This window comes from Macaca fascicularis, chromosome 5 (assembly GCF_037993035.2).
Source record: "Macaca fascicularis isolate 582-1 chromosome 5, T2T-MFA8v1.1".
Taxonomy (NCBI): Eukaryota; Metazoa; Chordata; class Mammalia; order Primates; family Cercopithecidae; genus Macaca; species Macaca fascicularis.
The window spans coordinates 116,212,261-116,234,740 of record NC_088379.1 but is presented as its reverse complement, the minus strand read 5'-3'; the positions used below and the strand labels follow the sequence as shown (position 1 = coordinate 116,234,740).

At 49.0% G+C, this 22,480-nt stretch overlaps 1 protein-coding gene across 5 annotated transcripts; it reads left to right on the top strand.

The window, feature by feature from the left end:
* Positions 1-2,233: 2,233 nt before the first annotated feature.
* Positions 2,234-21,876, top strand: PITX2 (paired like homeodomain 2). Of its 5 annotated transcripts, XM_005555692.5 has the most exons (5): positions 2,234-2,491; positions 6,263-6,318; positions 6,791-6,928; positions 17,932-18,137; positions 20,611-21,876. In XM_005555692.5, the coding sequence occupies exons 2-5, from the start codon at positions 6,273-6,275 to the stop codon at positions 21,172-21,174; spliced, it is 954 nt and encodes a 317-aa protein (XP_005555749.1). In that variant the 5' UTR covers positions 2,234-2,491; positions 6,263-6,272; the 3' UTR covers positions 21,175-21,876. The 5 variants fall into 5 exon arrangements, with proteins under 5 accessions (XP_005555749.1, XP_005555750.1, XP_005555748.1 ...); XM_005555693.5 differs by lacking the exon at positions 6,791-6,928; XM_005555691.4 differs by lacking the exons at positions 2,234-2,491; positions 6,263-6,318; positions 6,791-6,928 and adding an exon at positions 16,231-17,051.
* The last annotated feature ends 604 nt before the right edge of the window (positions 21,877-22,480 follow it).

The following is a 22,480-nucleotide window of genomic DNA, read 5'->3' as shown; positions in this document are numbered from 1 at the left end:
AAAAAAAGAGAGGGTTATATTAGCCCATTACTCAGAGGAGCGGGGAGGCTGCAAAAATCGTCGATGGGCAGAGGTGAAAATGTCTTTCTCGGACTGCATTTTCCGGTGTCCTGTAATTAGAGTTCAGCTGTGGGACTTGTTGAATAAATTTGATTTTCTTGCCTCGGCGAGATTTCAAAAACCAAAAATAGAAATTCTCAGAGTCAGAGAGGAAATACAATTAAACAGCACGTGGGCATTTTCCCCCTCATTTCTCTCCCCTTAAATAACACTGCTTTGAGTTTCCACTGGGTAAAGAGAGAAAGTTTGAGTTTTCACGGATGTTACGTGGAGGTTAGAAATGGCTTAAAATGTAGATCTCTCATCGGTTTTCTTCGTGGCTGAAGAGGCTAACCCTTTCCATAAAATGAGTCCATCTGTCGACTGTTAGCTATTTCAAAGTGAAGGGATTTAGCACTCAAAACAAATTGAGCAAGTTTGTTTGCCTGTTTTTACTGCTAACTCAAATGAATTCAAAACACGGAGTAATTCAAGAAAACACATAACATGTTCCAGACAGCCCCCAAAAGTAGGGAAAGCCAGCACCTATATAGTGACTAGGGTTAGTTTTAAGCACCAGGCTTTTTAAAATGTATCAATTTTATGCACATTCTCCCGAGTCATTATATATTCCTAAAATTGTGAGTATTGATATATTGATGTAGGAAGAGCGACACAACTTTTAGAGGGAACTTTATTCTCAATTAGGGACCAAAGAGAGGTCTTTTTAATAGAGGGCCTGAGTTTTGCTCCCAAGCAGGAATTAATATTAGTGGGAAAACCTGAATCCAGGAGCAATGGCTGTGTTCCGACACTTTCCAAAAACATACATTAACAGGATGCCCTTGAGATTGAAAAAACATTGTCCCATATGCCTGGCAGAAGCCTTCACACCTGGTCCTCCAGGCGATTTATATTTATAGTCCTTCCACTCAAAGGCAGGACAGAGCCAAAATATCCTGCTCACTACCGAAATACACGTCTTTGCTCAAGTCAAGAAATCAGAAAATCAGGGTTCAGAAGTAAGGCACACTTTTCGGGTGAGAATATCCCCTGTAATTTCACATACTCTTTGCTTTACAGGAGCAAATGTGGAGTTGAGGGAAACTCTCTCCCCCACCCCCACTTCCATCCCATGCAATTTAATACCATCCTCGCCAGGAACCTTAACCTCGTCATTTTAAAAAATGAGATATCCGTGACCCAGGGTGAACTTGTTGAATGTAGGTACAGCAGAGGAAATTCTAGACTCTATGAGCGTCTGAGCCTTGTCAAGCGCAAATCCTTCGTGAACACTGGTCAGTGCGTGGCCGTGCCCACCTGCGCGCCGACACTCTCAGCGTGCCTAGTCCACCCGCCTTGACCTCGGGCGCGGTGTCCCGCTAAGCTGGGCCCAGCGTCCCGGCCTTACCCAGCTGACAAGCCTAGCTCGCTTGCTCACGGTTGTGGCCCTCCCACCCTCTCCCACTAGCTCACTCCATTCTTCAGATTTCTCCTCACTCATCCTCTCCCATCCCCACCGCGCCCACCTCCACTCCCGCCCTCTATCGGTCCCTCACTTTCCTCCCGCCGCAGTCCCTCTTTGCTGTGACCTCTTTCCTCAACTCTGCAGGCCTGAAAGAAGGTCACACACGCACGCTCACACCCACACTCCACGCGCCTCGTCCCAAACAAACCCATGCACATTGTCCTTTGTTCCGTCTCTTTGGCCACTTTCCCTGTCGCTTCCTCCCAGCCCGTCCTGATTTTGCTCCCCAGAAGTGCTTTTCTGTCTCCCCGCTGCCCTGGCGCTCCCCCTCTGATTTATTAAGGCTGCCAGGTTGGCGCAGATTCCTTTTTCTTCTCCATCCCATCCTCGCTTCTGGTCCTCCTTTCCACAGTGGGAGTCCGTGCTCCTGCTCCTCCGTTGGCTCCTAAGTGCCCCGCCCGGTCCCCTCTCCTTTCGCTCTCCCGGCTCCTGCTCCCGACTCTTCGGGCCGCCGGCCTCTGCTTCCCTCCCCTGCCTCGTTTCTCGTCGCCCCTGCTCGCTCCCCCCGGCGCTCGCCGGGGCGCTGTGCTCGCTCCTGTATCGCCAGCCGCGCAGCCGGGCTCGGCCGGCCGCCCGCGCGCCACTGTGCAGTGGAGTTTGGTGGAATCTCTGCTGACGTCACGTCACTCCCCACACGGAGCAGGAGCAGAGGGAAGAGAGAGGGATGAGAGGGAGGGAGGGGAGAGAGAGTGCGAGACCGAGCGAGAAAGCTGGAGAGGAGCAGAAAGAAACTGCCAGTGGCGGCTAGATTTCGGAGGCCCCTGTGCACCCGTGGACTCCTTCGGAACTTGGCACCCTCAGGAGCCCTGCAGTCCTCTCAGGCCCGGCTTTCGGGCGCTTGCCGTGCAGCCGGAGCCTCGGCTCGCTAGAAATCGCCCCGGGAAGCAGTGGGACGCGGAGACAGCAGCTCTCTCCCGGTAGCCGGTAAGTGGAGGCCATCTATCCCGCAGGGATGTGAGATAATGCGAGTCTGGAAATTTGTTCCACTTCGGAGAATCTTCACCGTAGGTGATTTGTGGCTTTTGGGGCTACGTTTCGCCCAAGGTAACGCAGTTGGCAAACAGACCTTGCAAAGCCCTGTTCCCCCGACACAGACACTAACAATCTACCGGGTGCTGAAGTCGAGTGGGAAGCCCGACCATGGCTGGCATTTAAAACGAGGTATCTTCCCTTAAATCTCGGTGCCAACACTGCAGGAACAAATCCTCGGGCCAAGGATTAGCATTCGCAAGATAAAGGGCTGGGTACAAAGTTTCAGCTACTGGAAGATTAGCCCCTTTCCCATTGTTATCCATTGGAAAAAAAAAAAAAAGAAAGAAAGAAAGAAAAGAAAAAGATTCCATCTTAACTGGCAGTTAGTGACCTCTCAGGCCCAAGCGAATTACCTGGGAGCCAGGCCTGGATGCCAAGCTTGCACCATTTCTTTGGATTATAACTCCTTTAAATTGATCACCAGTCAACTCCAATCTCGCACTTCAGGAGATACATTTTAAATGGATGCAGAGAACTATTTTCCAACTGGAGATTAAGAAAAAAAAATTCGGTTCTAAACCTCAGAAATATGTTCTTCTTTTCCAGTTTAATCACTTTACTTTCTTAAGCAATTTAGAAATCAAACTATCATAGGGTGCTGTGATTTTTTTTACTCTTTTGTGTGAGTATTGTCTTACTAAACTAAACGGAGAAAACTTTTACTACTATAAATTTAAATATCAGAATTCATACATTCTAAAATATTTTTGTGAAAAATTAATCTGATTTAGAGAAATTTCCTTGCATTCCTTTTAGTCCATCAATCAAAACTAAAGATGCTTTTATCACACAAAATATCATTTTGGCAGAAATCCATCTAAAATTCAAATACCAATAATATCAAGAAAACAAAGCACATAAGCAAAATAAATTGAAGATTTTTGTTGATGTAACATGATCATACAAGATTTCAACAATCAAAGTTTCCCTAAAAAATTAAATAGCCATTTCATTTATGGATGTTTTACTTTAACTCAGCAAAATTACACTTCAATTATTTAGGTGCTTTGTTCCTTAAGTTAAGCGTGTTTGTCTTCAAATGTTCCTAAAGCACTTATATTAATTGGTTATAAAGAACGCGTACACATGGTAAAATACGTAACTGAATTGAGCAGTATTTTAATTTCCTTAAATAATTACTTACTACAAATTAATTTACTGGCTAATTTCACAATTTAGTTCATTTAAAACACATGCTCCTGTGCTGTTTATTTTTAAACTTTCCATTAAAGATTTTGTTATAGGGTAACAAAGTGAACGAAAAGAGAGGAGCTGTGAAAGGATTTGGGATTATTCGAACTGTATTTTTCCTGCACTTTCATTCTTGCAGCAGTCATCAGAAATTATTTTTAAGCAAATTATTTTATTTCTTAGGGCTTGCCTGCCTGCTTTGCCATGGTTCCGCGTCCTCCATTAGCCGTATAGTGCTTTTTGCGTGCTCACAATATAAAACCCAAGTTGGCCCAAACAAGATTCCTTGGCATATACATTCCAACCAGAACATGAACTTTGGGAGTGAGAACTACCTCCCATTAGGAAAAGTCTCCCATCTCAATTTGTAAGATTAGCCATTGAAGCCAGTACCGAAGTCTGGCAGCCAAATTTATCAGAGACGACTTGTCTTGATAGGGCAAGTTTAAGGATCAGCAGGCGGGAGTTGGGGGTCTCTCTTTAAAAAATTATTTTCCCCAGTTATTTAGACTCAGTTCTTCTAGTAGGCCTGGTCATTAAATGAAGCATAAAAATGCAAGTCTCAAGGCTCATTTTGACTGCAAAATAAATCTCCAAGTCACAAGGACATGTAGGAGTGAGCTAAGGAACACGCCTTGACCTTCTTTTCAGTCCTTAGAGTGGAGCTCTGAGTTCTTGAAGATTTGTTTTGTATTGCTTTGTTTGGTCTTCAGCACTGAAGAAGGAGGGAGTGGGGGGAAGAATGTGTAATAATTGACTGACTTTACACCGAGCAACCCAATCTTTTTCTTTTGTATATTTCATTCTTTAAAAAAATAAATAAATAAAAACTATTTGCAGTTACCATCTGCAATGCTCCGGCTACCAGCTAATAATCCAGCCAGTTCAGACATATAAAAAAAAAAAAAGATTATCGAAATGATGATGACATGCAAATTTCCTCTGAAATTATCATAAGTAAACATTTGAAGTCTGGACTAATAAAATCCCATCTGTGTTACTTCATATCGAGTTAGTAGAAAGCTGTGATAATGAATTTTGTAATATCTCACGAACAGACATCTCAATCAGGGACTAATCCTGTGATTTTACTGCAGAATCACTAAATCTGGAGCCGCCAAACTGCTACTTCTGGGCCCACGGGCCCACAAGGATCGAATCGGCAGAGTCCCCGCCCGCGTTCTCGCTAGCGGGTGGGGGAACCTCCTGGCGGTCCCCACCCTGAATCCCCACGCCACAGCGCCAGGCGGCCCCGCCTGTAGGCAGCAACCTTGGCCAGAGGCTCCCAGGGACCCGCTCCCTTCAGGAGAGGCCGAGACGCAGGGAAACGCGACTCAGGCCACAGGCAGGCCCACAGCTCCCTGCCCCGCCTCTGTGCCTCCGCCAACCCAACAATGCCTCCTCCCACCCCAATCCCCGCACCCGCGCGAAGTGGGCCCTCCGGTCGCCGGCGTACCCTGGTTAGCGTGGAGAGAGGCAGGCGCTGAGATAGAAGGGGCCTAGGGAGCCCTGGACCTTCTTTTCTTCCGTCTTTAAAGCAACCGCGGCTCTTCTACCCACCCGGTGGAGCCCCTCGAGACCCACCTCTCCCAACTTGCCTGTGGCAAATAAGAGGGAGCGCGTTAAATGCTTGGCTTGCTGCGTTGTGGTTGAAAACGTGAAAAAGATTTGGCTTGCCCGGGAGAGAAAGGGGGAGAACTGGGTAGCAGATATACCAGAGTTCTTTCTCCGTCCTCGTCGGGCAGTAAACCCTCCAAGAACGTTTGCCCTGCTCTCCTCAGTCTCGCTCAGTCCACCCGGTGTCTCTCTCTCTCTGCGATCTTAAATCATACTTTAGGGTAAATAAATGGCCGGGTTAGTATCTCTAGGAGAAAGTGTGGCTAAATATGGAAAAGCGGCTCCTGATGGATGAGAGGCCCGAAGTCTGCTCGCTCCTGGAACAACCTAGGCCAAGAGCCGGTGCATTTCAGAATTACGGAAAACCGAGGGAAACTGCTGTCTAGGACAGGGGCACGTTGGCTCTGACTTTGTACAAATGTTTGCTGAGCTCCGACTAATGGACAAGCACTGAAGGGTGGTCTTTGCATACAGCTTCCCAAAGAGAAAAGTCCTCTCCACCCACCCACTCCTCCTGCCATCGCGTTCAGATAGGTTCTTAACCCCAGCACCGAGATTCTTGAAAGTAGGTCCACAGCCTCTCCAGCACACTGTGGCTTTAGAGTCCTCTAACCTCTGGGCCCTTTTGCGGCAACTCTGGAGGGAGATCCCCTCTTGATAAAATCTAGATGTCATGGGCCCGAGGCTAGGCTGGAGACACTGCTGCACAGACAGAGACTGTCAGGTCGGAAAAACACGCCCGAAGGCTAGCACACAGTAGGCGCCTACCAGCTAGTGTAACGGGTAGTCCCATCTGAGCCCTGCGCACTCGATGGTCGCCGCTTCTTATAGCCTTCCTTCTCTTCTGTTTTGCAGATAACTGGGAATGGAGACCAACTGCCGCAAACTGGTGTCGGCGTGTGTGCAATTAGGTAAGAGCCCCCTTCTCCTGCCCGGGTCATCGGAAGGGAGGCCGCGCCACGTGAGGGCGGCAAGAGGGCACCGGCCCTGCGGTGAGGCCCCAGCGAGGGGGGCTTCCCCGAGGGGCCAGCCTGGGCAGGAAGGAAATCAGAACCAAATCGCCAGTGACCTCTCTCTGTGGCGGGGCGGTGGACAAGGGGGCAGCGGCGCGCTGTATACCGAAGCCCCCCATCCTACTCCTCCCGGCTGGAACCGCGGGCAGCCGGGGAGGCGCAGAGAGAGTACGCCATCCTGCCCCGGGTTGCCAGAGGGTCCGGGGGACGGGGATGCCGTCCGCTCTTTCCTCTAACTGGGTCTTTGCTCTTTGTCCCTCTTTCTCCTCCGGCCTGCTTCGCCCCTCCCCCTCCTCCCGTCCCCGGCTCCTTTCGGCCACGGTCCGGGGCTCCTCTCTCCGCACGTGGGGCGGGCGCGCGCGTGGCCCAGGCGTGCAGCCGGCGGCCGTTGAATGTCTCTTCTCCAAAGACTCCGAAATCAAAAAGGTCGAGTTCACGGACTCTCCTGAGAGCCGAAAAGAGGCAGCCAGCAGCAAGCTCTTCCCGCGGCAGCATCCTGGCGCCAATGGTAAGGCCGGGAGGGAAGCGCAGGCCGCGCGCTGGGCACCCGCCTCTGGGACTCTGGGCCTCGGGCGAAGCGCAAAGAGGCGAGGCCGCCAGAACTGGCGCGCCTGCTGCTTGAATTTAGACACTCGGCCTCTGGGTGGGACGGGAAGCAGCCGTCCCAGGGACGTTAATTCCTTTCCCCAAATTATACTGCACTCCTGAGACCCAACACCTCCCTCTCGTTCTCTCCCTGTGGTCTGATGTCCTCGCACTCTCCAGCAAACCTCGGCGCCTTGGCTGGCGTGGAAAAGTGGTCCAACAGCGACCTCTGTCGCTCGTCATATCCCACTGCGCCCAGCACCACCAGGGCCTACTCAGCCCCTTAGGCTTTCAGCCACGCCCCACCCAGACTTGTGGGTGCGCGGTTTATCGCGGGAGGCAAACACGCGAAACTTGAGTTGGCGAAGGTTTGCTTTGGCTAGTTGAGGGAGGGGAGGCGGGCTGACAATATTCCTGCAGAGCTGGAGGGCAGCCACTGTGCTTAACAGCCCAGGGTAGAATGGAGGTTTGCCCCTGTCGAAGCGAACCTGCCTGAAGTACTGGTTGCCAGACCTTGGGTTTTGGCGATATCGTTGCTTGATTGGCTGGTTTCACTCTTGAGGAGTCGAGGGACATTGCCAGAGGAGGTCTGCAGGCTTAAGTAAAAAGTTAAAAAATCTCCAACCTACGCCACAGGCCTTTCCTGAATTGAAACTTGTTCTGTAGGGGGGTGTGTGTGCGTGTGTGTGTGTGTGTGTGTGTAAGGGATGGAGGAGGGAAGATGCCTTTCTTTTCAAATACATGGGGGGAAAAAACCCTCAAATTTACTGTTCCTCTATTTTCCTGGCTCCGTAGTAAATAAGTGCCTAGCCTTAGGAGGCTGTTGACCTTTGATAATGTGAGCAGATAAAGCCCCCCCCACCCCACCACAGCCCTCGACCTCTAACCCCCTCTTTCCGGATTAAAGTGTAAGAATACAAATGTAATATGGGATGGAGGGGGACGATTTGGGACCCCGGCCAAAAAAACAAATCGTATTACTAAGAAGAAAACAAAGGTCTTGCATTGGAGTTTCCCCGTGAATCTGAGAGAAAATGATCATTTGTTGAAATGGAGCGTCTAAATTGATCTGGTGCTTCACGCCCGGACACTGCACTACATCGCCAGTCGCCCTGCTGGGCCAGTTAAACGCTCACTTGTCCTGGATTAACCCCATGGGGTTAAATGGGGGCAATGCAGAGATAACGTCGTGTGATTTCTGTCATTTAGATTGTGTTAAATTCTTCTTCTGTTTGATAATCGGTAGTAAAAATAAATTATTAGACCGTAGTATGTTTGGGATATGGTTAAAAATCAAGAGCAGCGATGACTTCTGGGGAGAATGCTTTGTGCGGGCTCAGCCCTGGCTCCGGTCAGACTAGAGGATCTCCTCAATCTCACTTCGCGCAGCGCGGGCTTGCAGTCGCCAAGCCGAGGCTGACATTTCTTATTGTGCGGGGAGCCAGAGAGACACAAAATGTCTCCTCCTTCCCCTAGTCCCCACCCCGGGTTTCCTAGACATGGGGAATGCATTCTGAGGACAGGTGGAGAAGCCTACGGTGGGATGGGGTCCTCGTATGTCAGCAGGAAACGGCTAAAAGCCGAGGAGTCTTGCTTGCGCCAGTCACAAGCCGGGCAGGCGCCCCAGTCGTTCTCTTTCGGTAACTAGCTAATAAAGAACTAGAAATAATGAATGATTGCTTTCTTAACCATTACTTTGAGGCCCGCACTATTTTAGTGCACGTGAAAGGCTCTTCCACTACACTCAATGTGTCTGTTTTCTACTTTTAGACCGAAAAGAAAAATTGCTGCCCAAACACGTTTAATGCCATTAATTAAGAAAAGGCATGTAATGAGAAGAAATGCTGAAAATCTTGATTTAATTGGCTTTTAAGGAACTAGTAGACAAAACCAAAAAAAAAAAAATCACACATGAATGGGCAAAGTTATAGCACTGCTGAAGGAAAAGTTGACGGAGTACCTATCCTTCCCTGATTATAAGTTAACTTATGGAATATCCAAAGTCCTGGCCACAGCCTGCTTGTAAAACAAAAGGATTTATTTCTTGTAGTTTTTTAAGTTTTTCTTTTCTTTTAAAGAGAAAAAAGTTCACAATGACATATGATTTCTTTAAAGGGCCGTGATAGTCTATAACGCTACCCTCTCCGCCTCTGCTCCCCAACCCCCCAAAATACCATGTTCTCGTTAAAGACTAAACATTCTGTATAGGCAGAGTCCACCTCTAAGCCGTCCAGGCTCTGCCTTCCTTCCCAAGTGAGTCCCAGTCTCCTTGATACCCATTGGGCAGATGCCCAGCCTGGATAGAACCCCGAAACGGGGGTAGCACGAGAGCGACTGGAGACCCCTAAAAGCCAGAGGTTTGAGAGGGTGGACGCAGCTAGCAGAAGATGGTGCAGAAGCCAGTTGAGAATGACCCCCTAGAGTAAAGAGGCCTTTCATTGGCTTTTCTTGCTTTGGGGGTCCTGAAAGGTGCCTTCATCTTGTGGAACTCATAAAATGGTCTTTACCTTCAGGAGGAGGACGGATTGACCCTCCCCTGTCACTGGCTCAAAAAGTTTCAGGGCGGCGGCTCTGGGTTCCGTGCTGAAATCGGACTGCGCTGCAGCCCCTTTGGACCTGACGCCTGTTCCCCCGGCCTCCCCCAGGAACACATTGTTAAATAGCTTTGGCCCAGTGGATGGGCTGAAAGTGTTCGACGGAAGTCTCTGGTATGCACAGACTTCCTCCCTCTGGGAGGTGGGCTCCACGGCCCGTTGTGGCACCTCCAGCCGCGACACACACCTTCACACGCGGCAGCAGCTCGGTCCCAGCCTTCTTCGAAGGACCTGGGTTAACCCTGGCCGCCTCGGCGGCCGCAGACTTCTCTCCGCCGCCCCGCCCCCGCGCCTCTCATTCAATCAGCGAATGTTTGCGGAGCATATACTACGTGGACTCCTCATATACCCCCCTGAAAGCAAATAATCCCGTTTTCCTCGCCGTTATGAAGCGATTTTAATCCTAACACGGACACCAGCGAGATCAACCCAGACCATCTGTAGCAAAACGCAAAATGGTGGTGCGTGGGTTAGTGACCAAGGTCCTGAGCCTTGTCAGAAGGAAGGGGATGTGTAGAGAAAAGGTGGAGAACTCTAACTGTGGCTAGCGCCGAAGGGACAGGTGCTTGCTGAAGGGGGCATGACGCTTGAGGAAAAAGCAACGAAATAGGGGTAAGGAGAATTTTTACATTTTCTTTCCTCCCCCCGACCTCCGCCATCCCATTCTCCCCTCTCCCTGTCCCCCCGCCCGTCCCCAGGCAAATCTGCAGCTCACTGGAAAGGTGCCCCACCGCTTTGTGGTTTTTCACCACCGGGGGAAATTGTACCAATTGTCCGAAGGTAGTCGGGGTCCCTGCGGATCCCTACCCGCAAAGGTGGTCTTTACAGGTCGCGTTCCTCGCTGCTGACTCGGTACACAAAGTTTCTTAAGGCTGGTTCGGCAGTTATACAGCACCGCCCGCTGCTAATATATGCAGCAGTTGTTAGAGCGGCTCGGGGGAAAAGGAAATGTATAACGAAAGCTTATTCGTGAGCAGGAATATACTAATGGAACAATCTGATGTCTTCTTAATCCTATGTAAAAAGCTTTGTCGTCTTCCTAATATTGACTGAATGGGTAATTAATGGCTCTTCATCTAGGCGAATACCCTGTAATCCAAGATAGGCAAAAGACAACAAGCCCAAGGTAGAAGACAAAAGGCCCAACTGCAGCGGCGTTTGCCCGCCTCCTACCCCCCAGGGTCTCTGATTGGGAAAGTTTTCTCTCGGAGGAGAAAAAGGCAGGAGTGGGAGAATATATACCTTCCATTTCGGGGCTAGACTTCACCACAGCACCTGACCAACCTGCTCAGTTTTCTGTTACTCTGTCTTTCCACCTCCAGTCCTTCTCCCTGCATCTTTTTTTCTTCTTAACTCCTCTAGGATGACCTCCTACCACCACCGCCATTATGGTCCTAGTAACCTTTCCCCACAAACCCCACGTCTTTCACTTCAGCAACCAATGAGGCCCTTTTCTGATCCAGGAGGAGATTCCTTTCTTTTAGAACCCGATACATACAGTCTTTGAGAGCTAAAGTAGTTGGTAGGGGAGGAAGAAATTAATAGAAAGGGAGAGAGCATACAGAATTGTGTGTATATGTTAAAGAGAGACCACGAATGGCAGAGTCAACTTCTTTGTGAGGATCTGACAGGAAGAGTGTCCAAGACTCTACCAGCATGTTTTTAACAGGCTGACATTTTAATTTAAACCTTTAGAAGTAATATATTACTTGGGTTACTACAATGAGGTGGGTTCACTTTTTTTGTCAGCTGACAGCTTTTAAAATATTATTTCGCTAGGGAAATAAAAGCTTCATCTCAGATTATAGGTGGGTATTTTTGGATTTATGTGATTTATGGTCACCATGACAACTAATGCTGAATGTTAGCTACCAGCATGTCTGGGAGAGAGAAAACAGAAAGAAGGAAGAGCAAAAGAAATCGAAAAGGGAGATGGACATGTGCTGGAGAGGGAAGAAAAGAGAAAAAGAGGAAGATAGATGAGCATTTAATCCAACTGTTGTTTAAAAAAGTGAGAGGGGACTTCATTTAGCCCCTTGCCACTTCCTTCTTTCCTGACCTGGATAACTATGCTCGATTTCATATTCCACCCTCCTTTCCCCTTCTTCCAACACATGTGCTATACCATTCTCCTTATCTTACTTAGTTTGGCGAGTAGTTGCATTCTGGAGATTCAGTGACGCCTAGGAAAACTGTGACAGTAACATGCAAATGTGAGGAAGCATTAACAGCATGTTCATAGAGTGATTCTAGCAAATGCCCCCTCCTCTAATCTCCCTTCTCTTCCCCAGGCCAGTGTGAGGTGGTAACTCCCACTGCCATCTGAACACTGTTTCCCCAGCTAGTTACCCCAAATCTCAAACGGTTGAGCAGCTAGAGCTGTGGGATGGAAGGATGGGTACCATTTGCAGGGACCCAGAGAGGGTGGCTGTTGCTCAGTATATCTACAGAGTTCCTATTCAGAAAATAACCTTCCCCTTTTGACAAGTCAGAGCTTTTTAAATTCCATTTAGGAAATGGGGAAAAGGGCAGCTACAGTGAAACTTTTAATTTCTGTGCTATTTGGTTCCGTGGCTCTGAGGGGTGGTGGGTAGTGGATGGTTTTCAGCTTGGTTTGTATGCAGAGAAAAGCCAGATAGTGGAGGGGGTAGGGCACTTCTCGGGCAGGGTGCAAGGTCTCCATCTGACCTCTGTGCCTTACCAGGAGCTCACACACTCACGCCTATCACGTGGCTCCAAGCTGAGTCCAGGCAGGCCTTGCCCTTGAGCTGGCTTGGGCCAGGCAGGACTCCCACCCCTCTAAGGCCTGACAGCTCAGGGAGATATCTGATTAAGCCATCTTCCTGGTGAACTCTGAAGACAGACTCTTTCCAAAAGTCAGAGATCACTTGGTTGAGTCCCAGGCCAGACCTGGGTCATTGATACGGAGAGTTTGGCAGCACAGCCCATCCACTCACCACCATGGCCACAGGGACTTTGCACAACTAACACTGAAGAGTGTGAAATTAAATAAGACTTTAAGACTGCTAATCAGTGGTAAATACCAGCACAAAACATGGCTGACCCCGTGTCACACATTTCCCTCCTCTAGGGTCTTTCTTTGAAATAATAAGCAAAAAACCCCAATCGAGACAACCCCTGATGTCTCTGAGACTCAAAACCTCACGCCTGCACTGGGCTTTCCTTCTTTGCTCCATGTAAGCCATGCAGCACCTCCAGTTTTCCTACAAGGATCCCACTGATGTTCTCCGTATTGGAAACTTCTGTGTTAGAGGCTGAACTCATAGTAATTTCTAAAACCAATTAAGAAGAACTTAGCCAGAGGTCACAGCAGTGCTATAATCACAAAATGCACAAGATTTCTTGACTTCTGGCCCCTTTCTCATCTATACTGCCTATGCCTGTGCATCCACAAGTCTTATGTACATAAAATCAACCACCACCATGCCACAGAGTTTTCACTGGACAGTGTTTCTTAGTTCCCACCACACACCTCCTTTTCCCCATGCAGACTTATCATGTTGGTGTCCTGCCACACAGGGGGCCTGAGAAGAATGTCACCCAATAACCGCTGCTGTGAGTGTGTAAAGTGATTAGGAGATTAGGAGAATGTTGAAACTCCTGCTGGAAAAATGCAAAGAAAACCCTCACTTTGAGTCAGTTGTTTACAGAGCCAGTATGTGTATGTGTGTGTGTATGTGTGTGTGTGTGTGTCTGTCTGTATTATAAAATGGATGTGAATATATATACAAATAGATATGGTTTTGCTTTTACTGTAATCTGAATTCTCTAGATAATGGTCTTTATTCACCACTTGACTTCAACAGGTCCACACAAGTTAGGACTCCTTATCTTTTTAGGCATCTAGGCTGCCTGCTGATCCCCAGTGCTTCCAACGTCTCCCACACGTTGGTACTATGAGGAGCGGTCACGTGCCCTAGGGTTTTTCAACCACTTTGGAGGCTGATTGAGGTCCTTCATACATGTATATTTGCCGTGATGAAAGTTCCATCAGTAGAGTGGAGCCACCAGAGCTTAAATCAAAATTCTGTGGGTTTATGAGAGACGGGTTTAGAAATCTATATGGCTCTGTGGAGCTTCTCGGCTTTCTAAAATAAGACATTAACACCCAAGCTTCCAAAAATATTTGCAGCTCTGGGGTTTGAATCTTGAAAAACAAGGAGTGAGGGGCTGTGTATACAAACTACAGTGGAGATTCTTTTCATTCTTTAATGTGATGGAGTCCCTTCATGAAACGAAGCTTTAAAGGGGCATGGTATTGTGGGGACCAGAGCCATTCTGAGGTTTAAAAGAAGAAACTGGAATATGATTAGTAAACACATTGGGCAGAAAAGAGCTGGATTCTTATTGACTTAGTTATAGGTCATTGGCTGGCAGTGCGATGGGAGGAAATATTTACTTTACACATATACTTTATGATCTTGGGGGAATTAGAGGAAATTCAATAAGAAAATGGCTAGAAACATTTAAAACCCTTATTTAAAAGATTTAAGCAAATTAGAGTCTTATCAGATTAAAAACCACTACAAATGTAAGAGCATTGTCTTCAGTGAAATGCTGTGGGGTCTGAGAAGGAGATTCTCCGCCAAATCTCAGGGATAAAATGCGTCATTTAAGCACCAGATAATGAGCAGAATGTAAATTAATTTAACCTTCTTTACCAACAGGCTGCTGGTGTAATGTGTATAATTTAGTGATAAGATTGCAGGACCTAATATAGCTGGATGTATGCGTCTCAGCTAATGCAGACCTGTCACAAGAGGATGTGTTCCACTCTGAGCAGGTGTCTGTATGTGTGGAATGGGGTAAAGTGGAATAAAAGGTTAAAAGCAGAAATGCTGATTTAAATCTTACTATGAAGAAATTCCTCCCTTGCAGCTAAATTACTCTTAAAGTGGGATGGTACTGGTGAAGAAAGATTGAAAAACAGTTCTCATTTGGGTCTTCGGACTACAAGTTTAAAATGGGGAGGAGTTGCAGACAGGGTTTGGGGGTGGACAGGGCAAAGGAGAGACACATAAATTGCAAATATATTTGTAGTCTGCTTCATCCACTTTGTTCCACACTGAATAAGTTTCCCAATCTTGTGAACAAGGACAAGGAGGGAGTGTTTTAAAGATACTTCATGCTGGCATTGCAAATCATTGACTGTAACGTCAAACAAATACACATTCAGAGATGATAACACTAACTCCACAATAAAACAATCGCCAATGCAGAAACCCAGGGAGATTAGTTTGTCCTCTCCAGCTGACCTATGCTGGGGGACAAAAGGACTTTCAAAAATTATTTTGAATACGTTTGGATTTCTTTCTTTAATTTATTTGGAAATTAAATTTACTTGGAAACAGTGCTATAAAGAGTTGATGTCTCTAAAGGTGATTTTTTTTTTTGTTTTATGTAAATAAATAAGGCTTTGCTTTTCCTAGTTGAGAGCTGTTCTAGGCTTTTCGCCCTTAGCCCACACACACCCCTGCTGCCTGCTTGGACTTTAACAGCTCAAGACGGCCTTGAGCTTACTGGGAAAAGAAAAGGACTGTTAAAAATTATCCTTGAAATTGGTTATTTGGCAACATTCTTAATTGTATGGAAATTCATTAAGGCATATTTCATATATAATTAGCTCAAGGTTGTTGATTCTACAGGCTTTATGGATTTGAATCTGATTGATAATAAAGTAAACAAGAGAGTCGAATTTAAAGCGTGCCTCTCTCGGGTTAGGACGAGCTTAATACAGTGTACAAGGAATTTGAAAGATCTAGGATATGTGTCTTAATCAACGTTAAGTAGAATGGATAAGCTTTCAGCATTTTGAAAACGCTGGGTTAGTGTTTCTATTCTATTGTGTGTTTTCTGTCTCGGGACTAATAAGCATCACAGAGAACGTGATCTGAGGCGACTTTTTATTCTTGTATAAATCCAGAGTGAACCACCAAACAGTTGTTCGTTTAAAGTCAAGGTAATTTTCTTTTGACGGGTCCATTTGCTTCTCAATTTCTAATTTATTAGCCTGCCTTTTCAGGGCTGTCTTCTTTGCAATTAAAGTCGAGCTTCTTCAGATTAGCGCAGCATTCACTTGACAGGCTGTTTGGAAAATTTAAGATCGGAGAGGTGATTTGTTACTGTTTTTCAAATTTTCTAATTTTAAGTAGCATGTCTCCTTTTTATATGGGGTAGGGGATTGGAAATGGATGTAGTGAGACACAAAGAGGGGGTTTGTTGATCCTTGTACCTTTCAGCCCTTGAACTTTCCACTCTCTTCTCCCAAGCCTTCGACTCCTAGCCTCATCTCTTCACCTTTGGGTTCGTACTAAAAGCCGGATCGCCTTGGGCTGGGCAGGAGCAGAATTCCCGGGAGCGTGCCTGTGTAGACCCAGTGGGCAAGGCGAGGCATTAGCCCGGCCCTGCACTGCTGATAGGTGCAGGCAGGACAGTCCCTCCACCGCGTCTCGGGGCGTCCTGATTGGTGCGGAGCCACGTCACTCCCACCCAGAGAAGGGTCTGGGAGGAGGCGGAGGCGGAGAGGGCTGGGGAGGGCCGCGGCGGAGTGACGTCTGGGCACCAGGAAGCCCGCCTCTGGTTTTAAGATGTTAGGCCAACAGGGAAGCGCGGAGCCGCAGATCTGGTCCGTCGCTCGCCTGGGTGCCTGGAGCTGAGCTGCGGCGAGGCCCGGCTTCTGTTCGACCGCCCGAGGGGTGTGCGTGTGCGCGTTGCGGAGGGTGCGCTCCGAGGGCAGCGTCGTTGCTACAGCGGCTGCCGCTGCCGCAGGGGATCTAATATCAGCTACCTGTCCCTGTCACTCTTGACACTTCGCTGTCAGGGCTGCCGCGTGGGGGGTGGGCAGAGCGCGGTCTGCGTTAGCTTTCCTTATTGGAGGGGTTTTTGGGGGAGGGAGGGAGAGAAGAAGGGGGTCTTTGCCCACTCTTATTTCGCTTTGGAGCTTGGAAGCCTGCTCCCTAAAGACTCTCCGAGTGGTGCCCTTCTGCCCACATCCCATGTCTTCGTTTGCCCGCTGACTTTCGGTCTCCGGACTTTTTCGCTTGAGCCTTCCGGAGGAGACGGGGGCAGCTTGGCTTGAGAACTCGGCGGGGGTTGCGTCCCCTGGCTCTGCCCGCAGCGGGGAAACTCCGCGCCTAGAGCGCGACCCGGAGTGGACAGCGGCGGCTACGGGGGCTCGGCGGGGCAGCAGCCCAGGACTGGTAGAGCGGCGCGCTCCCTCGTCCATGAACTGCATGAAAGGCCCGCTTCACTTGGAGCACCGAGCAGCGGGGACCAAGCTGTCGGCCGTCTCCTCATCCTCCTCCTGTCACCATCCCCAGCCGTTAGCCATGGCTTCGGTTCTGGCTCCCGGTCAGCCCCGCTCCCTGGACTCCTCCAAGCACAGACTGGAGGTGCACACCATCTCCGACACCTCCAGCCCGGAGGCCGCAGGTAAGGCGCCGCGCCGCCCTCCAGACATTCCAGCTCAGCTGCCCCGCGCCACCCGCTCCCTCTCGCCCCAAGGAAGTCAGCCCCTCCTGGGGGAGGCGTGGTGGGAGTGGTCGTTCGCCTGGCTCTCCACAGAACTTCCGGGAGCCGGAATTTTGACTACCCCGCATCCCTTTAGTTCTCCCTCGACCGGCCCACCTCCTCGGGCGCTAACGGTTCGAGCCTTTCTGCCGCCCTCTCTGTTCCTACCCTGGCCTCCCTTCTGTTTCCTGGGTCACAAAAATCCCAGCATCTCGATTCGAGGACCTTCAGAGGCCGCCCCACCTCTGTCCCTGTTTTCCTCTCGGCTTTCAGCTCCCGAGGAGCTCCACTCATTAGGAAATTGTCTGAAACCACTCAGAAATGCCCTTCGCGAAGAGGCATTATTTTTTTTCTTCGAAAGGGCAGGCGAACTTGGGTGCCCAACCGAATCCCCACATCTTTTCCTAGCCTTCCCAAACCGCATCGAAATCTGAGCTTTCTGCGAGGGGGGAGGGGGTCTGTAAGCCGCGCGCGTGTGCAAGTCCCAGGAGATTTGGTGTGTCTGCGCAAAGGTGTATAAATATACTTGAAAGCACAGGCTGTAAAAGTGAATGTGCCGCTGCAGTGAGATAAACATGTAAATAAAACGTGCGGCGCTGGGGGAGGGGAGGAGATGGGGCGCGGACACCCACACTCGCGCCTGCACACCCCTCAGGCGCAGAGCTCCTCGCTGCCCGGAGCCGCGGCGCGCACTTCTCCGGCGCCAGGCAGCCCAGTTCTTCCACAGCTTCTGCCGCCGGTCCAGTTGGCGTTTGCGTTGCAGGTGGGCATGCTGACGGGAAACTCTGTGTTTCGTTTTCAGAGAAAGATAAGGGCCAGCAGGGGAAGAATGAGGACGTGGGCGCCGAGGACCCGTCCAAGAAGAAGCGGCAAAGGCGGCAGCGGACTCACTTTACCAGCCAGCAGCTCCAGGAGCTGGAGGCCACTTTCCAGAGGAACCGCTACCCGGACATGTCCACACGCGAAGAAATCGCTGTGTGGACCAACCTTACGGAAGCCCGAGTCCGGGTAGGAGCCAGGACGGAGTCTGGGAGGGATAAGGGGGAGGATGTTGCGGACGTACAGACCAAGTAGACCAGGAGGGAATGTGGGAGGGCGCCGGTGGGGCGCAGCTTTGCAAAGGCAGAAGGCCTCGCGGCGGCCTGGTTGCGAGATTACAGTTCCCTCTCCGAGGCCGACAGGACTGCCGCCCGGGCGCAGGCTCCCGGAGCGGCACCGGCTCACTGCCCCGCCATCCCGCGACCTCACGAGGCGAGCTTCGTGGGCAATCCCCTGCACACGGCATTGTGTTCCTGGCTTGCAATTGCCAGACCAGAGCTAATAAAATCCCTACCAGGCCAAGAGCCGCGAACAGGCTCCAACCTGTGCGCCTTTAACAAGGAAAACCCGCCAGAGACACACAGGAGTTGGCCCTCCCTGGGAAACCTTTGTGCCGGCCCTGTCCCAGCTTTTTCCCTCCTGGATTCGCGCTTCTTACACTTTCTTTACGTTTTTTTCGGTCATTCAGGTCTCTCCCATACACCCTACTTCCTATTTTTGTGATCTCTGGGGGCCAATTTTTAATACACAACTGCTAGTCCTCTTAGAAGGAGAAAGAAAAAATGAAAAAAAGACTTTTCAGCTTGGTTTATTTATCTTATTTCAGGAGTTGAACTCTGGAGATTGAAACTCACACCCCCTCCTCTAAATCATAATCGTAGTTTTGTAAAAAGGGCTTACCTTAACTTTGTAGCAAATGTGTACTTTATGGATTGGCAAAAATGAGCTTAAATAAATTACCCAATAGCAACGTCCTGGTTTATGCTGGTCGGTGGAAGATTCCAAATTTGTTAGGATTCTGGAAGCAGAAAACAGAATCAAGCAAATCAAGCGGCATCCAGAGGCTTTGCTGTTAAAACAAAAAAAAAAAAAAGTTAAGTGCTCTGGGTAGGAAAAGTAAAGCCCCCAGTTAGAGCAGAGAAAACAAAAAGAAGAAAACAACAATGATAAAAAGAAAAAAGACCAAAATGCTTTCCCAAATCAGAGGGAACGAAGACACTCTCTGGGTGGCATTTGTGCAAGGCATGAGGCTATGCTGGTGAATAAAAGGCCGGAAAGAAGTTGAAAATGGTTTTAGTTTAACTGCCCAGAGCCAGAGCTGGGTCCTGGGCGGCGTGGTTTTGAGCAAGGTCAGTCTTTCATTAGCTCACTTGCGCATCAGGGGAACAGGCCTCTCACTTACTCTTCTCGCCTGGGCAAAGTTTAGATGGTCTGGGGTAGAAATGGCAAGTAATTAAAATAAAGACAGTGTCTATGGGTTTTCTGGGATCCTTCGAAAACGCCCTCCCACCCCGCCAGCTATTCCGCAGCTCCACCCTAGTGCTCTGTAGCCGTGGCGCTGAGCTCTCCTTGCAGCTGCCTCTCCTTCCAGGGCGGCTGCTTGTCGAGCCAAGTGGGAGTGAGGCGTGCTTTTTATAGCAGTCGGGTGCAAAGAGGAAGGGGGATAAAAAGGAAATCAAGAATGAAAGGAAAAAGAGAAAAGGATTACGCGGCTGGACCCGGCGGAGATGTGTAATGTGAAACATCACCGGTGTCAGCTCGGAGATCTCAGGCCAGGCCTCGCTCCAATACACAAAAGCCGCCGTCTGGGGCGACGGGCAGGCCTGATGTGGATTGGGAGCGGGGTTGCGGCTGGGCCACCGGACACGGGTGGGGGCCGGCCGTCCTGGGCGGCCGCCTGCAAAGCCAAACGACCGGGCTGGGCCTGGCGCGCGGGCCAGGTTTGTGGTGGGCTTAGGGTAAAGAGGGGACAGAGCGAAAGGAGGGGGAATCTGCAGAACTACTCTTCCCGGGTTCCCAGAGTTTAATATGCCAAGCTCCTAGAGTTAACGAGCTGACGGAGAGTTGGTCTTTTGCTCTTTATTTGGTGGTTTTGCTAGGCGAGAAAGGGTGTCGGCGGCCTAGTCCCTATTAAGGGAGCACGTACCAGGAGGTGGGGGACGACAGTGGAGGTCAGGGAGGGGAGGGAGGAGTTGCGAGGGAGGAAGAGGGTCCTCTAGTGCCCTTCCAGCCCTTTCTCCTCATCCGTGGGTCTGTGGCTTCGGAATGGAAGCAACTTTGCAAGGTGCCCTGAGAAGGGTTGGAAATGCCTGCTGCCCTGCGTTTATTTTACATTAAGTGTTTTTGGGCCTGGAGAAAAGCCTGGCTGAGTGATCAAGCGGTCCGCAGGTCTCCATGCGTTCGGCTGGGGTTTGTGGTGTAGCTCCGAGTCCCAGCTCGCAGGCCAGAGCAGACCAGATCGCCCGCGGTTGGTGGAGACCCGAGCCAGTAACCGAAAGCTGGCCCTAGTAGCTTGGTGTGCAGGGCGGTGCAGTGAAGCGAGGCTAGGGTGTGTGAGTGTGCTAGCGTGTGTGTCGGGGGAGGGCGGGGGTTGGCCTCCGATGGAAGTTTTATTAATCTGCACTGTGGCATCTGTTTGCTCCCTTGCCCCAACCGCTCCCAGGTTTGGTTCAAGAATCGTCGGGCCAAATGGAGAAAGCGGGAGCGCAATCAGCAGGCCGAGCTGTGCAAGAATGGCTTCGGGCCGCAGTTCAATGGGCTCATGCAGCCCTACGATGACATGTACCCAGGCTACTCCTACAACAACTGGGCCGCCAAGGGTCTTACATCCGCCTCCCTATCCACCAAGAGCTTCCCCTTCTTCAACTCTATGAACGTCAACCCCCTGTCATCGCAGAGCATGTTCTCCCCACCCAATTCTATCTCGTCCATGAGCATGTCGTCCAGCATGGTACCCTCAGCAGTGACGGGCGTCCCGGGCTCCAGTCTCAACAGCCTGAATAACTTGAACAACCTGAGCAGCCCGTCGCTGAATTCCGCGGTGCCGACGCCTGCCTGTCCTTACGCGCCGCCGACTCCTCCGTATGTTTATAGGGACACGTGTAACTCGAGCCTGGCCAGCCTGAGACTGAAAGCAAAGCAGCACTCCAGCTTCGGCTACGCCAGCGTGCAGAACCCGGCCTCCAACCTGAGTGCTTGCCAGTACGCAGTGGACCGGCCCGTGTGAGCCGCAGCCACAGCGCCGGGATCCTAGGACCGTGCCGGATGGGGCAACTCCGCCCGTGAAAGACTGGGAATTATGCTAGAAGGTCGTGGGCACTAAAGAAAGGGAGAGAAAGAGAAGCTATATAGAGAAAAGGAAACCACTGAATCAAAGAGAGAGCTCCTTTGATTTCAAAGGGATGTCCTCAGTGTCTGACATCTTTCACTACAAGTATTTCCAACAGTTGCAAGGACACATACACAAACAAATGTTTGACTGGATATGACATTTTAACATTACTATAAGCTTGTTATTTTTTAAGTTTAGCATTGTTAACATTTAAATGACTGAAAGGATGTATATATATCGAAATGTCAAATTAATTTTATAAAAGCAGTTGTTAGTAATATCACAACAGTGTTTTTAAAGGTTAGGCTTTAAAATAAAGCATGTTATACAGAAGCGATTAGGATTTTTCGCTTGCAAGCAAGGGAGTGTATATACTAAATGCCACACTGTATGTTTCTAACATATTATTATTATTATAAAAAATGTGTGAATATCAGTTTTAGAATAGTTTCTCTGGTGGATGCAATGATGTTTCTGAAACTGCTATGTACAACCTACCCTGTGTATAACATTTCGTACAATATTATTGTTTTACTTTTCAGCAAATATGAAAAAAATGTGTTTTATTTCATGGGAGTAAAATATACTGCATACAAATTGGTCTGGATTCTTTCTGCCCTCCTCTGTCACTAACTTGGCCAGGGCATCTCAGTCACTGCTTCCTAAACCAGTTTCCTCTGCCTGCCTAGTTAAACATACAAGGCAGCAATCCTTATTTAAATTTAGTAGAAATAAATTATAGCCATTCGTCAGAAACTAAAAAGAAAAAAAAAAAGGCATTCCTGGGGGGAAAAAAGGCTGCAAAATCTAATTTTGTCTCTCCAATTTTTCTTTGGCTTAAACCCAGGGGATTCCATTATGGCTAGCAAATAATATGAGAAAGAAAAAAGGAGAAAGAAATTTAGCAAGTCCATCAGCTTAGAATGACTCTCAAGTTTACTCCTTTATGAGGAAACCAACACCTCTAGTAAATTGTTCTGGAGAAATATTTGTGCATTTATACATGTACAGTTTATATGCATTTCTCTCAGGAGGAATACATCTATAATAAATTTACAAGGAAACATCTCCAGTTCAAAATATTTAGGCCTCCACGTTTATCTTTCAGGCTTAATAGAGAGATCCTTCATGTTATATTGCATTACTATTTCCAAATCCTTTGGAGACATTAAAAGAAACAAAGACGATTTCTAATAACTAC